This window comes from Carassius gibelio, chromosome B2 (assembly GCF_023724105.1).
Source record: "Carassius gibelio isolate Cgi1373 ecotype wild population from Czech Republic chromosome B2, carGib1.2-hapl.c, whole genome shotgun sequence".
NCBI lineage: Eukaryota > Metazoa > Chordata > Actinopteri > Cypriniformes > Cyprinidae > Carassius > Carassius gibelio.
Genome location: NC_068397.1, coordinates 27,650,541 through 27,668,109, shown reverse-complemented (window position 1 = coordinate 27,668,109; position 17,569 = coordinate 27,650,541). Strand labels below are relative to the sequence as shown.

At 43.7% G+C, this 17,569-nt stretch overlaps 1 protein-coding gene across 1 annotated transcript; it reads left to right on the top strand.

Annotated features, from left to right (window-relative positions):
• The first annotated feature begins 14,569 nt into the window (after window positions 1-14,569).
• LOC127950371 (macrophage mannose receptor 1-like) lies at window positions 14,570-17,569 on the top strand. Its single transcript, XM_052547376.1, has 7 exons — window positions 14,570-14,623; window positions 14,700-15,062; window positions 15,147-15,535; window positions 16,315-16,642; window positions 16,716-17,039; window positions 17,175-17,275; window positions 17,371-17,569. The coding sequence occupies exons 1-7, from the start codon at window positions 14,587-14,589 to the stop codon at window positions 17,500-17,502; spliced, it is 1,674 nt and encodes a 557-aa protein (XP_052403336.1). The 5' UTR covers window positions 14,570-14,586; the 3' UTR covers window positions 17,503-17,569.

Genomic DNA, 17,569 nt, shown 5'->3' with positions numbered 1-17,569 from the left:
TTGTGGGAATCCTGCCAAATCCTGATTTTAATGCTTCCTATGGAAATAGATTTGCCGTCTGATAGTTCCTGAGCGAGCGATAGCTCTCACAAGCAGTTTGATCCTTGAGAGCCATTGAGCATACTTACTGAGCAGTGGTGCCACGTGTATATATGTCTTGTGTCTAATAGGAGAGTGGAAGTGATTGGAGCGATTTGACAGCTGACCGCATCAGTTGGTCACAGTCTATGCCTCCGTGGCCTGACTGAACTAACGCTGCACTCGATAAGGGATACATTTGGTGCTGCTGGGAATGCATACAGCCTAATTTGTCACATTGTACAACATTAATTAGTATTTCATTATTGTAAAGGGTAAGTTTAAGGCTATGTAGGTGCAGACATTAATAAAACACAATCAAACAGGTAGAAAATTAAAATCTTTCATAATGTAGCAAGTGCACCACTGGTCATGTGACAAGAATCAACAAAGAATCAACAAGAATCAACAAATCAGCTTCATCCTTTCCCGTAACAAAATTGAAAACTAATGCTGGGTACACACCAAAAGATAATCAGGCTGATTTTGGGCCAAGTTCCCCCCTTCCGACAATCCTAGCTCTGTCTAGATTATCTTGATGGTTCTACAGATTATCTTATCAGATGTTCCCTTGGTGTGAGGTGTGTTTAGAGTGTCCAAACCTGATCGGAAGAACGTCGGAGCCTCCTCAATCACGAATCGTAAATATTCAACATGTTTAATATTTATGATCAGAAATCTTGATGTGTGGGAGGAATCACGAGGACAAACGTGCGTACATTCTGGAGATTATCACGTGAAACAAAACCATATCCAATCAGAAAGTGAAATCACGTTCTTAAGGAGTGATGTAAGATCTGATAACAATTATTTAAAGTTTATTTAATAAGGCAGTTTCAAAGAGATTAAGATATCTTTTCCAAGAGAGAAATGAGAACAACAATTATAAAAAAAAACATATCAGTGTGATTTTGAGACCATTGCTCACCTCTAGCTCACTCTGTAACTTGTACAGACCATGTCCCCGCCATCTACACGACTTCACTCAAACCCTTTCTTTTCTTTTTTGAAAATCATTCCAAACACTATCATTGCAATTTCATCCTGCATATCTTCCAAAATGCTTATTCTGAAGTCTCGGGTTCCCTTTCAGTCGGTCACTCTCGACGCCACGTCGGATGACCGACGAATATGGGATATCGCTTCGATAGACCAATCTACTTCGAGTGTAAACTAAACGAGCCAATGCACATTGGCATGCAATTATTGCATCCAGCTGCCGCTGATCACTGCGTGAGTATAAGAGGGCAGCAGGTGCAATGCATACCAGCTTTTCGCTTCGGAGCCGAGCGTTAGTATCGCTCTGCTCAACTGTGTCTGCTGTGAACTACGAGTTCAGCACGCTCTCGGAAGCTTCGTGTGTTGGCGAGACGGCGCTTCAGCGGCGGTCGTTCCTGTGTCGAGTGGATTGCACACTTCAGGTTGCACTACCCCTGTCGTGTTGCAAGCGGCCAATTCCCCTGTGCGCCTCAGCACTAAAAGAGCATTTCCTAAAAGAGCAAATTTCTCTAAAAGAGCTTCACGGGTGCGTCTTTATAAAGACGACGGATCGTCCTTATAAGGATGCCGTTTCACCCGTGCGTTTCTGGGTGCGGTCGTTACCTGGCACCGGGTGATGGTCACGATCGCTGCCTCACGTGTCTGGGCGTCGAGCACGCTGAGGTGGCTTTCGTGGATGAGTCATGTTCTCACTGCGGGAATATGACCATCTCGGAGCTGCAAACCAGGCACCGCTACCTTCAGGGGGGCGGAGTCCCGTTGCCGCGGCCGCGATCTGGGGCTCGTTCTGGCGGCCGACAGACGAGAACCACTTCCGGCAGTAGCGCGAGTGGTTTGAGGATCACAGTGGTGGCAAACCCCGCAGGGAACCAACCCTCTGGGGACCATCACTCCTCTAGCACCTCCGATCCAGTGGAGCAACCCACGGAACGCGCTGGCAGCTGCTGCTATCTCCACCCACCCGCCGGCTGCAGTGCCCCAGCCTGCTCGTCGCCGAGGGCAGCCCCCTGCATCCGCCCCTGCTCACGCGTCGCATCTGCAGCAGCCTCCAAGTGGTGCCGTTGAGCTGGGCACAGGCAGGCTGCCCCTCCCGTCCTGGCCCCCGTCAAACCTGACGGTAAGCAGAAGAGCAAGAGGCCCTGGGACGGGTGACCCAGAGAGAGGTAGCTGCTTTCTGGGGGATGGTGTAGGCACCTCTCCCTCCCCTGGAGGAGGGCCAGGCGGAGAATTTGGAAATCTCGACAGGAGAGTAGTTTCCTCCCTCTCTGGGTCCCAGGAGGGCACGGAGAGTTGCGGACGGCCAAGCACCGGACCTCACTCATCCTCCTCCTTCGCCAGATGGCAGCTGCGGGCGGTTCGAGAGCGTCAACAAAGGCCCTACTCACGCACCCTCTGCCAACCCGTGGAACCAGGTGAGCCCTGCACCCCACACTCGCACCACACTCCGGCCTGCTCACAAGCCGCCCGAGTTGGGCCCCTGTGTTCCACCTCGCTGCCCCACTGCGGGTACGGCTGTGGTTCTGCTGGTCCCGCTTGTACGGTTCTTAGGCGCCTGGTCAGCGCTACCCAGCCCGTCTCGCTGGCTTCTGCGAACCATCAGCCTCGGCTATGCGATTCAGATCGCCCGGCTTCCCCCCAAGCTTTGCGGTGTCCGCTTCACTACAGTGGAAGCGTCCGATGCCCCTGTCTTGCGGAAAGAGATCGCAGTCCTACTGGCGAAGGCCGCGATAGAGCCGGTCCCTCCAGCCGATATGAGGAAGGGGCTTTACAGCCCGTACCTCATTGTACCCAAGAAAAGCGGTGGGTTACGACCGGTCTTGGATCTGCGAGTTTTGAATCGGGCCCTCTATCGGCTACAGTTCAAAATGTTGACACAGAAACGCATTTTCAGGTGCGTCCGTCCCCAAGATTGGTTTGCAGCGATCGACCTGAAGGACGTGTACTTTCATGTGTCCATACTTCCGCGCCACAGACCTTTTCTGCGGCTTGCGTTCGAAGGACTAGCATATCAGTACAAGGTCCTGCCCTTCCGGCTGTCCCAGTCTCCCTGTGTCTTCACGGAAGTCACGGAGGCAGCTCTCGTTCCTCTCAGAGAGCAGAGTGTTCGCATTCTCAATTGGCTGATACTAGCACAGTCTCGAGATCAGTTGTGCGAGCACAGGGATGTGGTGCTCCGGCACCTGAGCCTGTTGGGCCTTCAGGTCAGCTGGGAAAAGAGCAAACTCTCACCATTGCAGAGGATCTCTTTTCTCAGTATGGAGTTGGATTCGGTCGAACAGACAGCACGCCTCACAGAGGAACGTGCGCGGTCAGTGCTAGCCTGCTTGAATACGTCCAAGAGCAGGACGGCGGTCCCACTGAAACTCTTTCAGAGGCTCCTGGGGCATATGGTGGCCACAGCGGCACTTACACCGCTCGGCCTATCACATATGAGACCGCTCCGGCACTGGCTTTATGGCCGAGTCCCGAGGTGGGCGTGGAAGCGCGGCACTCACCGGGTCCAAGTTACACCGGCCTGTCGCCAAACCCTCACTCCGTGGTCAGATCTGGCATTCCTATGGGCAGGGGTGCCCCTAGAGCAGATCTCCAGGCATGCTGTGGTTTACACGCATGCCTCCACCACCGCCGGGGGGGCCACGTACAACGGGCATGCAGTCTCAGGGGTTTGGACGGGCCCGCAGCTGCAGTGGCTCATCAATTGCCTAGAGTTGTTAGCAACGCACCTTGCCTTGAACCGTCTCAAAGGTCTCTTACGAGGCAAGCCTGTGCTGGTCCGATTGGACAACACTGCGACTGTTGCGTACATCAACCACCAAGGTGGTCTGCGCTCTCGTCGCATCTTGCAACTCGCCCGCCACCTCCTCCTTTGGAGTCAGAAGGTTCTGAGGTCACTTCGTGCTGTTCATTCCAGGCCTGCTCAGTCGTACAGCCGACGAGCTGTCTTGAGCAATGCTCCCGGGAGAATGGCGACTCCATCCCCTGACGGTCCAGCTGATTTGGAGGCGGTTCAGAGCCGCTCAGGTAGACCTGTTTGCTGCTCCAGAGACCTCTCACTGCCAGGCTTTCTACTCCCTGACCGAGGGAACTCTCGGCACGGACGCACTGGCACACAGCTGGCCGCGGGACCTACGCAAGTATGCGTTTCCCCCAGTGAGCCTTCTCGCACAGACGTTGTGCAAAGTCCAGGAGGACGAGGAGCAAGTCTTGCTAGTAGCGCCATATGGGCCTACTCGGACCTGGTTCCCCGAACTAGTGCTCCTCTCGACAGCCCCTCCTTGGCTGGTTACTCTGAGGAGGGATTTACTGACTCAGAGACGGGGCACCATTTGGCACCCGCGTCCAGACCTTTGGAAACTCCATGTTTGGTCCCTGGACGGGACGCGGAGGTTCTAGGTGACCTACCCCAAGAGGTAGTTAACACCATCACTTCGGCAAGAGCACCGTCTACGAGGCACGCCTATGCCTTGAAGTGGAACCTGTTCGTTGAGTGGTGTTCTTCTCGCCGAGAAGACCCCCGAAGATGCCCGATTGCGGCCGTGCTATCCTTTTTGCAGCAAGGGTTGGAGCGAAGGCTGTCTCCCTCCACCCTCAAAGTCCAGGTTGCCGCTATTGCTGCGTACCATGACCCTGTGAATGGGAAGTCTTTGGGTAAGCATGACCTCATCATCAGGTTCCTTAGAGGGGCCAGGAGGTTAAATCCATCCCGGCCCCCCTGTATACCCTCTTGGGACCTGTCTCTAGTGCTTAAATCACTACAGCAGGCCCCATTCGAGCCTTTGCATTCAGTTGAGCTAAAGTTTCTTTCATTGAAAACTGTGCTCCTGCTTGCACTGGCCTCCATCAAGAGGGTAGGGGACCTGCATGCATTCTCGGTCGACGATTCGTGCCTAGAGTTCGGGCCGGCTGACTCCCAGGTAATCCTGAGGCCCCGGCCTGGCTACGTGCCCAAGGTTCCCACTACAACCTTCAAAGACCAAGTGGTGAACCTGCAAGCGCTGCCCCTGGAGGAGGCAGACCCAGCCCTGGCTTTGCTTTGTCCTGTTCGAGCATTAAGGTGCTACGTGGACCGGAATGCAAAGCTTCAGGACCTCAGACCAGCTCTTTGTCTGTTATGGAGGCCGGCAGAAGGGGAATGCCGTCTCTAAGCAGAGGATGGCCCACTGGATTGTGGATGCCATAACCCTGGCTTATCAGGCTCAGGATGTGCCCTGCCCGTTCAGGTTGCGAGCTCACTCAACTAGAAGTGTTGCTTCCTCCTGGGCGCTGGCTCGTGGTGCCTCGCTGACAGATATTTGTAGAGCTGCGGGCTGGGCGACCCCTAACACGTTCGCTAGGTTCTATAGCCTTCGTGTAGAGCCGGTATCCTCCTGTGTTCTCACCTCAAACGGGTAGTGGCACTGAGAGGCCCCGGTTAGTGTCGGCTTGCTAAAACTGCTCCAGAGTGTCCGTACTGTAGACCCTGTTGAGATCCTCCATCACCCTAGGCAGCTGGACGCGCCGTGGAACGTCCGGCGCCAGGCCTTCATGATGAATCCGTGAGAACCATGGAAGGCTGGGCTCCATATTGAGACCTAAGTGGTACTCGTATGTGTATAGTCCACGGTATAGCCTTAGAGCCCGTGTTTCCCCGGCAGACTTCTGCCTTCCCAAGAGGGTTTTAATCACCTCAAATTTCTCCGTATACTCCTAAACGGATGCTATATGTGTATTTGCCTCCGAGACCTCCTTCGGGAAGGATGGGGCTTCCGCAGCGTCCCGGCTCCAAGCGGACCGGGTACGTTTTCCCAGTGTTATCCAATCTCACCCAGTGAGGTAGTGCTTTGACAATTGTGAGTGGAGCTACTTGTTCTGAGCCCCGGCCTACACCTAATATGGGCGCAGGCGGCTCGCACAGGGCACTGGAAGGGGCAGCACCCATGGCGCTTTGATAGGGATCCCATATTCGTCGGTCATCCGACGTGGCGTCGAGAGTGACCGACTGAAAGGGAACGTCTCGGTTACGTATGGTAACCCTCGTTCCCTGAAGGAGGGAACGGAGACGCCACGTCCCGTCGCCATGGTTGCTGTACCGCCGCTGAGCTGCCGGGTTCCCGGCTCGGCTCCTCAGCGAAAAACTGGTATGCATTGCACCTGCTGCCCTCTTATACTCACGCAGTGATCAGCGGCAGCTGGATGCAATAATTGCATGCCAATGTGCATTGGCTCGTTTAGTTTACACTCGAAGTAGATTGGTCTATCGAAGCGATATCCCATATTCGTCGGTCATCCGACGTGGCGTCTCCGTTCCCTCCTTCAGGGAACGAGGGTTACCATACGTAACCGAGACGTTTCGGGTGTTCACAGTCAAGACACAGACACTGGTTGAAAATCTGTTTGTGTGTGGTGTGCTGTCTTTGTCACATTTTGGCACACCACACTCTATGAGAGCAAAATGGTCAAATCTAGGATTTTTGTATCCTCATGTTTGTGGTCTATCACATTTTGAAAATCTTATAAGATGTAAGATGTGCTTTGGAAAAAAGAAAAAAAAGGCGAGTGTTTTCCACATTTTCAGGTGCAACAAGCAAATGGGGTTTTGCTTTGAAGGAGAAAAAAGCATATTGCTGCAGTTGGTCGAGACTAACGAAAACATTTAGCAAGTCCGAGTGCAAACGCCAACGAGACGATAGAAAAATGTCTCGAGTCCAGACTCGAGTACTACAGCCCTGATGCCGACTAGTTACTGACCTGTTGCAGACATAGCTATAGCGGATTGAAATCGTCTCTGTGAAGGAGCAATGTTCATATAAGGCAACGTGAAAATAAGCAGAGCAGTCTTAAAACTGTGCCAATGCCTCTCAATTAGAGAGCGATGAAGTTCCTCTTTTCACCACACAATAACGTGACTTTGCGACTTAAAAAAGTTTAGGAAATCCAATCCATTGTGGATTAATATTTTGGTGGCGTTCTGCCCCACCTGACCATTCAGAAAAAGCAATGCCTGCTAACCACACAAGCAAAAAAGAAATACTAGAAATATCAGATCAAAAAAAGTTGGGCCCATAAAGATTAGATAGAATACAACAGTGTGACTACTTTTGCTAGTCTGATATGTTTCTTGTTTTATTTAGTTTTGTTAATTAAGATTTTATTAAATAAGTCTTATATATATATATATACACACAGCATTCTGAATTTAAAGTTACAACCTGTTGTTACTAATTTGGATTTAAAATTGAAGTGATCATGGTAGATGGCATAAGTGTTTGTTTTAGCGTGTGAATTTGATTATCCCCAGTTTGAATAACACAAATGTATTTGTTCACTCTGTTACGAAGCCAACAGAACAGGCAGGAAACATGCGGATCCAAATGCAAAGCTTTATTAGACCACAAGGTAGGACAGGCTAAGATCAGACAAGGAGTGATGCATAGGCAGGCTTGGATCTGCAATCTGCGAACAACCTCCAATAGGATAGTCCAATGGGGTCATCCGTATCCAGGCGATGATCAGGCAAGGGGCAGACAATCTTCAACAAGGGCAAGACTAGAGAAGTAAAACTAAGGCAGGCAGAATATCAATGTTTTTATACTAATGCAAAGGATGAAACTAGAATGATTAAACTAAAGATAAGATAAGAAATAACTAGAATAGTAGAACTAAGAATAGGAACGAAAGCTAAGACAGTCTTATAGATGGAATTAAACTCAGACAGGGAAAAGTCTCTGCAAAGTAGCTAACACGCTCGAGTGCCAAACACTAACAACACTCAGCCAAGATGAGCAAGAGAGCGAGCCTTTTGTAGAGCGTGTGAATTTACCTCAGATGTGCATGTAATCAGTGAGATGCATTGTGGGAACTGTAGTCCAGGGTGATCTGTTACAGTCTGTGTGGTGCAAGAGTCAATGTAAAGCACAGGCATATTCACCTTTAAAATGGGATACATACAAATTCTAATGATTTAAAAATTGAGATTTTGAGTTATTTTATGTAAACTGGTAAACGTTTTAGGCATTTGCTTTCAGGTAATATATTGAGTTTTGGTGCAGAGTAAACCTCCTCATGTCATTCTGATGCTTATTATCAAGTTTAAAGGTTAAAAACAGTACATTTGTGTTCCTGTAGTAAAAACAGCATGTCACTAAAACACCATGTGTTTGATTGATTTAAGGGAATGCATGAAAAGTAAATGTATTCTATATGTATAAGCATGTATAATTAAATGTATACTGTAGGCTATTTTAAATACAATGTACAGTAAGGTACTTCGGATACAAGTATCTGGGAAATTAAGAAATATAATGTAAATGAAAAATACAGAAAATAGATATTCCCACCTTAACCTGAACATTCTGACATAACTATGTTCCAGAAGAATGAATCTTAATGGACCAAGAAAGTGCCAATTTTGTTTGCAATATGACAGTGAGTGTGTTCTGCTTTTTGAGACTATGAGAGTTTGTACTATTCTGTATAGAAAGCTTGTTTATTTATATCACATACAAAATAGGTGAAGAAGTATGTATAATTATGTGGTAGTTCATATTTAAACAGCTCTTTACTGATTTTTCTTAGTGTAAAATCATTTGCCATATACATAAACGCCTCTGCTTTACTTGTTAGCTCTGTCATCTGTGGGTGTGGTGATGAACTCTGTCTCGAGTTCTGTTTTCTGACTTCCTGTTTGTGGTTTTGTTTCTCTTCTCTAGTCCTTTTTTTGCTTTTAAACTACTATACTGAGTAGCATCAAACAGTCAGTCATTTCAACATTCAGAATTTCTAAATTAAAATCAATGTGATGTTATGTTACTCTGTAAAACTGACTAAAATCTTTTATTATTATTATTTTTTATCAAAAGAACATTTAGACTATAAAGGACCTGGAAAGGTTCCATGAATGTTAAAAGTTAATTGGAACCAAATTTTATATTGATCTGTGTAATGGTTAGAAATGACTATTGCAGTTATAACTTGTTCAAAATGTTTCCTGGCTTGAGTAACAGAGGAGATGTCCCCACCTACTGTTCTCACAAAGCTATTCAGCCATTTCAGAGGAACATTCACTTTCTCAGAATATGTCACTTAATGAATTTTCACATCTTTGTAGCCATTCCACACTATAAGAAACTTAAAATCCCCCAAAACCCACTAATAGAAAACTTTGCTCTGACTACTCTCATTTTTTTATGTATCCCCTCAAAACTGGAATACTTTCTAAATGTTTATATAGGCTAAGACTTGAAAGTGACATGACATGCAGCCAAGTATGGTGACCCATACTCAGAATTTGTGCTCTGCATTTAACCCATCCACAGTGAACACACACCCGGAGCAGTGGGCAGCCATTTTTATGTTGCGGCACCCGGGGAGCAGTTGGGGGTTCGGTGCATTGCTCAAGTGCACCTAAGTCGTTGCCGGCCCAAGACTCAAACCCACAACCCTAGGGTTAGGAGTCAAACTCTCTAACTACTAGGCCACGACTTCCCCAAAGAACTTTGATCAAACTGAGTTACAGACAATACACACACAGTATATTAACATACAGTGTATTAACAAAACTCCTTTCTCACCGAACCTTTCATACACTTCCTTCCTCACACACATCTCCCTTAACTCAGCTCAACCAGAAAGGTCAATAGCATTACAGTCAATGCTGAATATCAGACATGGAGTTTTGTTGATCTCATAATTGACATTTATGTAATGTAATTATAGCAGTAGTTCTCTTTTGGCTACAAAACCAAGCGTGACCAGCGACTGTGAAGTAATGTGATACAATATGCAAATGGTAATGACAATATCCAGGTGGAAATTACCTATTTGAATATGAAAAGTATGCACTGCTTGGCATCATGTTAAAATGTGATCTAATCCTTTGCTGCAGTATGCTAAAAAAATAAAGTGCTTAATCTTACAGTGTTGATAAAGATGCTGGAATAGAATTTTCCATGATTCTAAAAAAAAAGTGTGAAAGCAGCTTTAGAGTGTGATGATGCAGAGCCAAACAAGTTTCATCACAGCTGTCTCAATAAAGGCAAGTGTTATTGGGTCTTCTTCACAACTGAGGGTGTATGTTTCTCCCATCTGAGATTTTTTTAAATCTATGAGAAATATTTCAACTTTGCTCTGCTGAGAAGAAGTGGAGAGTCTTGTTCATTAAGTTGATAATCATCTTCACATCTTATTGTTGTGATTTTTGTTTCCCCATTTTTACATGCACATTTTGATTCATTTTGAGGTAAGAATGTCTTATAGACAAGCAACATGATGCAAAGTCCAAAAGCATCTTAGATGAAAATGGGCTATTTGAATATGAAATTTGCTTGTCATGTCATCACAATAAACAGCCTATCATTTTAATGTGCTTGACCTGCCCTTGGGCAAATGCATTTAATTCCACTGCATTCTTTAGGCTAACAGGTAAACATTTTAATCATTTAAATTCAGAGAATATACTTTGAAGTTATGTTGCAGATTGAACTTCTCCATCTTATTAATAATAAAAGTGAATATAATTTAGTAAGTTGGGGTTTTCGGGTAGGTCATACCTTATGTCAATCACCTCTGTTATTATTATTATTATTTATTTTTTTGTAATAATAGTTTCCTTTCAGTTGCTGGCTAATATGAAGTATTAACATATTCACCAAAACATTATTAACCCAGAAATATTCAGTTTTTACCAAGAACTGCCCACTTAGGCTTATTGGCATGTAGTGACTGACTAATTTTGGTTTTACTTGCCATTTACTGGTGGGTTCATCATAAATTAACTGGATATAGAGCGGGTAGTGTTTCAACTTGGGTGAATTATAACACCATCATTTTAACCTATTAAGAATAAGCTACAGTACAAGTTTAAATGTAAAAACGTAGAGGATTTGCCAGAAATATTAAGGTAAGAAATGTTATGTCTGTCCATTATTTTATATGTTTTTATATTAATGAATGTTAAATAACATCCACACTAGCAAAAATAATAATAATGTATATATTTGTATATTTAATAATATATGAGTACTTATAATGTAGATACTGAGATTTAAAAATACAAATTTGTAAAGTGATTAATAGTTGTTGTTTATTTAGTGCATGAAGTTGTGACCAGTCATGTGATATAATATGGAAATACATCTTCATTGACAATGAGCTACAGTATTTGAATATAAAATAAATAATCTCTTGTCATCACAAAATTCAGCATATGATATAATGTTTGACCTGCAGGCAAAAATGTTCAGCACAACATTGTTCTTTAGGTAGCCCTAAACTAGTAAACATTTTAGACATTTGCTTTTAGGTAATATATCATGTTTTGGTGCAGACTGAACCTCCTCATCTCATTCTGCTGTTTATTATCAAGTTAAAATGTTAATAAAAGTAAATTTGTGTTCCTGTAGTAAAAACCGCACGCCACTCACAACACCATGGGTTTGATTGATTAGATGGTATTTATGAAAAGATTAAATGTGTACTGTACTTTGAGTACAGTGCAAGTTACATTGGTTAAAAGTATCTGGGAAATGAATAAATATAATGTAAATATAAAATACAGAAATAGTTATCCCTACCTTAACCTGTACTAACTAAGTACCTTACTGTAACTGTTCTGTAAGGCCAAATCTTACCAGACCGAGAAAGTACCACTTTTGTTTGCAATATGACAGTGAGTGTTTTGTGCTGTTTGAGACTATGCCAATGTGTAGAATTGTCTAAAGGAAACTTTTCTTGATCTCAATTACAAAATATGTGAAGTCATAGTTTATTTGGAGTGAACCATGTTTATTCACTTTAACATGTTTTATTTAACCATGTATTTCTCTAGCTGACATATTAATTAAAAAACAGATTGTACATTTGAAGTTGTACTGTAATGGGACATGTTCATTAAAAGATCCTTCACTATAGACTGCATTACTAAGTATTCAGTATGTACTGTATATCTAGCTATATATTTATGTATAGTATGTAGCCTTTGAAGAGGGGGTACAATGGTGTTTTGTGTATTCAGAGTTTTTCGAATGGGCTCTTACTACCATTGGGCATTGCAAGCCCAAAGAAGGGAAGGCTAGCTGAATTGCATCCCCAATCCACTAAGAACGCCTTTGCTTTTAGATCGTTAACCCTTTGACGCAGTTGCCAAAGCATACAAAGAGCTATTCTGATCACCTTATTGCCTCACAATACTATGTAGACTTTTAGAGCCCTCACAGGACATAGCAGATTCAGCTCTCGATCATCCTTTGTGTTTTGTAACGCAGAGAAAGTAACCACTTGTGCTCTGAAGGGTGAGGAGAGCATCTTTGGTACATAGCCATGCCTTGGTTTCAGGATGACTTTCGAGCCATTATGCCTAAATTCTAGGCAATTAGGGCTTATTGAGAGTGTTTACAAATCACCCACGTGTTAAACAGATGCTAGTGGTAATAGCAGAGTGGTCTTTATCAACAGTGCCTTAAGGCCTATGGATTGTAGCAGTTCAAAGGGGGCCCTCTTTAGGGCTGTCAGTACCGTGGGCAGGTCCCATGAAGGGACAGTGGGAGGGTGAGGCGGATTAAGCCTTCTGGCACCTCTCATAAATCACAGACCCACAGACCGGCCTGCTATAGGGACGTGTGACACCGCTATAGTCGCTACGTAGACCTTGAGCATGGAGGGGGACCGTCCCTTCTACAAGAGCTCTTGTAAAAATGACAGTATCACTGATACATCACAGGAGGCCGAGTTTTCGCCATGGTCCAGGTACCATGTGGAGAAAACCGACCACTTAGAGGCACAGAGTCGTCATGTAGACAGAGCTCTAGTCTCATTTTTCTGATCTGTCTGTGGGTGAAGCCTCCACTCTTCTGAGGGGACTCAGCTTCGCGACAGCATATTCACGCCCTTGTTCAGTTTGCCCGATAGGTGCACTGCTCTCAGGGGCCCCAGGTTGCTCTGGGTCCATTCCAGAAGTCCAAATTAAACATAGCAGAGTGGAAGTAATGTCAAGGAAGTATCCTTGACATTGATCTCTTCAAAATTGGTGTTCTTGTTAGCAAATGTTGTGAGATGCCATGAGAAGTGGAGATAATATGTTGTCACAAATGGAACATAGCAATGCCACAACTACAAGACGACGATGAGGACATTGACAGTATACCATCACATACCTGACTGAAGATCCTGAGTTTTCTCTGGTATTAAGCCACAGTGTTTTTCACGTTGTGTTTAGTTTGCCACGTACAGACTGGAGGCGATGTCCAAGGCCAGAGGGACACAATACCACTTCTGGCGCCTTCCAACAATTGCGCAGACTAAGCCAGAATGCGCGCACACGTCACACACCAGGAAGCGTGCAAGCCCTCAGATCACTTGGACGTAAAGATTATATAAAGACTGTTCGTTTTCTCATGTAAACAGCTTGTTTCATGTCTTAGGCCATCAATGTGTACTTACAATGGGGAATTGTTTAAATTGGACTTCTCTGTGCATGTTCTTTGAGGTGGTGACCATAGACCTGCATTATATGAGTGACAGACAAGAACGGTTTGACCTAAAAATATAAAAATTGAAAGTACTGCGGAATCAAAGACACCTATGTGGTTTGGCACAAAGGGGGATGGTTCAAGGGGTGTTCTTATAATACTTTCTACCACCAACACTGTTGGTATTAAACCCCACTTGCATAAAAGTAGCCGACTACGCCACCTAGGTTGTTTACGAAAACTTAGGACCCAATTCAAGCTCACCCAATTCAATCATTGACTGAGGGCCGGGCACGATTGACACTTAACAGTAGTAGATTGTCTCCAAAAGCTGCGTCTGTGATTGCTCTAAGTCTTCACAACAGTTCAAAACACCGTTTTCTGCACAAAAGTGCATTAATCTCAATAGTTCACTCCCATCACACCTACATCTTGGATGCCCTTGAGGTAAGCTAAAATATACCAAAATAAAATTTCAAAGTGAACTATCCTTTTAAGCCCGAACCCGTCGGGTCCCATTGGGTTCCGTCATGTTCGGGCAAAGATCTTCAGCTCTAATATACTTGAATGTTTTATAATTGCACATTCTGGTATAAGGACAGTGTGGTAGCAGTAAAATTGTTGAGAATAAAAAGGTCAGATGGTGGAGTTTGGCATTGATCACAATACGTAAAGATTTCAGTTTCCAGGTGAGACACATACTGAAAAAAAAATAAATAAATAAAGGTTTGACAAATGTGTCTGTCAGATGTGTAAAGGTAAATGAAAAGGGGAAATATTTATTCAGGCAGATTCAGGAGAGACGTATCTGTTTTTAACTCCCTGTTCACTTTACCACTAATGAAATCATTTAAAATTATAAATAATGCTGCAATAAGTTAATGTGTACTGTCTGAGAAAATTTTGGCAGGGACTCCTCATCACGTGTACAGTAGTGTTTTATGTGCATTCCCACCCCACGTAAGACATTAGATCTGTAGGTTTCAGTTTGACTTATTTTCCTACTTATTAGAATACAGCAGCAGAAAGAGGTGATAAACAGCAGTGAGGATCTGTGTGAGCAATCATGGATGGGAGTTTGTTTGTGCTGCTTCTGCTGTCAGGTTGGTGTGCTCATTTGTAATCTGTATTTATGACAATGTGTTCAAATATAAATGTTTAACATATTGAATTAAACAGGGCTCTTTTGGAGCAGTTCTGGTCTTTTTCGTCCATACCACTATATAAATGTGAGAATGTCGTGGCCAGAGGCTCAGAGTTACTGCAGATCAAAGTACACTGATCTGGCTACTGCAGACAGCATGGATGATGTGAATAGGCTGGTAAATATAGTGGATGCTGGATACAGTGGATCAGTGTGGATTGGACTGAAGACGGGGACACAGACACGCTGGGTTTGGTCTAATGGAGATGGTACAGTCACACAGTACAGGCCCTGGAGTGCTGGACATCCAATCAGTCAAAACCAATGTGGCTATTTTAACTTTGGAGTTTGGTATAGTTCTCCATGCACATCAAAGTTATTCTGTGTGTGCTACAATGGTAGGTTGAGTTGTTATCTTTGTAAAAGTTCATTAAGTTTAGTTCAGAGTTGTGGACTGATTCTTATTTTATATTTCTCAATAGCAGGTGGATACATCTGGGTAAAAGGTTGGAAGAACTGGATGGAAGCTCAAGACTACTGCAGACAGAATTACATAGATCTGCCCAGCATCCACAACTCTGAAGAACAATACCAGCTCAATAGTACTGTTCCATCAGTATCATGGGTATGGATTGGTCTTTTCCAGGACTCTTGGGAATGGTCTGATAACTGGAGTCGCTCCTTCAGACACTGGGCAGCAGATCAACCATCCCAGAGTTCAGGATCTGGTGACTGTGTTGGCATGTCAAGAGCCAATTCTGGGAAATGGGCTCAATACAGCTGTGATCTAAAGCAGCCTTTTATCTGCTATGGTGGTGAGTTTTTTTTAACAAATGATGATAAAATTGATTGCAAAAAAATTCCATGCCTTGTTTAGGTTTTGTTGTATAGAACATACAACAAGTTTGACATGTAATCAGAGTGACTTGCAGCTTCCTCTACTGGTGAAAATAGTCACAACACTATACTATTTCCTAATCAGCAGGATAGGCTGATCAAGCTTTTTTGCAGTGTTTTTCAGGACAAAATCAATCAGCATTGTTTAACAACAATATTATGTCCAATAAAACACACAATCAAATTATAATTAATCAATTAATATGACAGCGTGTAGAAAACATGAATTAATTGATTTGTATAAACGTTCTGTTTATTTACGTACCTATCAGTCTGAGACGCCATTGCCTTCATGCATTGCTGTTTGTTGTAAATGTACTGACTAAATGAAAAGAAACAGGAGGACACTAAGAAATGAATTTCACGTTCGCCAGTTCAAGTCATTTTCCTACTTTAAAGACACCATTGCTTAGTCAGAATTATTTATTTCCATGTCTGTATACTATTCAGTGCTCAAATAACCAATGGTTATAAGAAACATAAAATGTTGGTTATTTTGTGGTACAATGATGGAGAAATTAAATCTTCTTACATATTAATATGACACTATAGAAAATGCATAAATCATTATACAATATTATGAATGATGCTTTTATTTTAAATATTAAGCAGTGGATCTTACATTACATGCATGATATGTATAGAACTTCTGCACAATAAAGTTGCTTTCTAGTTGCTAAAGTGCATAACATCTTTGATTTTTCTAATAATCTTTGTCCTTCTGGCAAAGTGGCCAAGTTTCAATCTCAAGAGTACCACTACATGAATGAAAGCATGACCTGGCAAGAAGCTCAGAGTTACTGCAAAGCGAGATTCATTGATCTGGCCACTGCTGACACCATGAATGATGTGAACAGGCTGGTAAATACAGTGGATCCTGGATACAGTGGTTCAGTATGGATAGGTCTCCATGCTGAGACAGAGTATCGCTGGGTCTGGTCTATGGGGGACAGTGTGCTCTCCCAGGACAGTATGTGGCATCCAGGACAACCAAATGGTGATGGGGAGTGTGTGATGAGTTTAAATGGAAGCTGGTATGATGAGAGCTGCAGCACTGTTCTCCCATTTGTGTGTTTCAATGGTGAGTCCTCAAAACTGCTCTGTTTTTATTTCCTCTTTGAAATGGCTGGTCCTTATCTTCTGTTTATGAACAGACAGCACTGGTTTCATGATAACAAAGACTGCAGTGTCATGGAGAGATGCTCAGAGTTATTGCAGACAACACCATACCGATTTGGCGAGTATCAGCAGCCCAGAGCAGCAGAATCTAATCAGTGATAAATCATCGCTCTGGATTGGTCTGTTTCTGGACTCTTGGGAATGGTCCGATCAGAAGAGTCTCAGTTTTAGACATTGGGAAGCAGATCAACCATCCCAGAGTTCAGGATCTGGTGATTGTGTTGCGATGTCAAGAAAAGAATCTGGAAAATGGGCTCGATATAGCTGTGATCTACAGCAGCCTTTTATTTGCTATGGAGGTGAGTTAACACAGATAACAATCAAATGATTCAAACAAGATATGAAACTCTTGTGCACCCAATACAAATAACTGTGATGTTTTAATTTGTGTATCTTCTATGTTGAGGATGACTTTTGACTTTATATTTCTCTAGATGACAAGTTGATTAGAAAACAGATAGCCAAACTGAAATTTTCCTGCACTGGAAAATGCACATTGAGCGATCCTTCACTACAGATGGCTATTCTGAATGAGGTATATATATATATATATATCTATTGTATGTATATGTAGCCTGTAAGTAAGATATGTTTTTTTTTTTTTTTTTTTTTTTTTTGCTGGTCTTCCAGTTAAGTGAAAAGCTGAAGAGCATGGGACTGGAAAGTGACAGAAAATTAAGCTGGAGAAAAAATGAAGATGGAGAGGTGTTTCATCGGGAGAACAAATCCACATCCAGTTCAACTGATTGTAATTTTCAGTAACATTTAGCAGAATCCAAAACAGTAGAACATGTTAATTTAATTTTTTTCTTGAGATTTCAGTTACTGT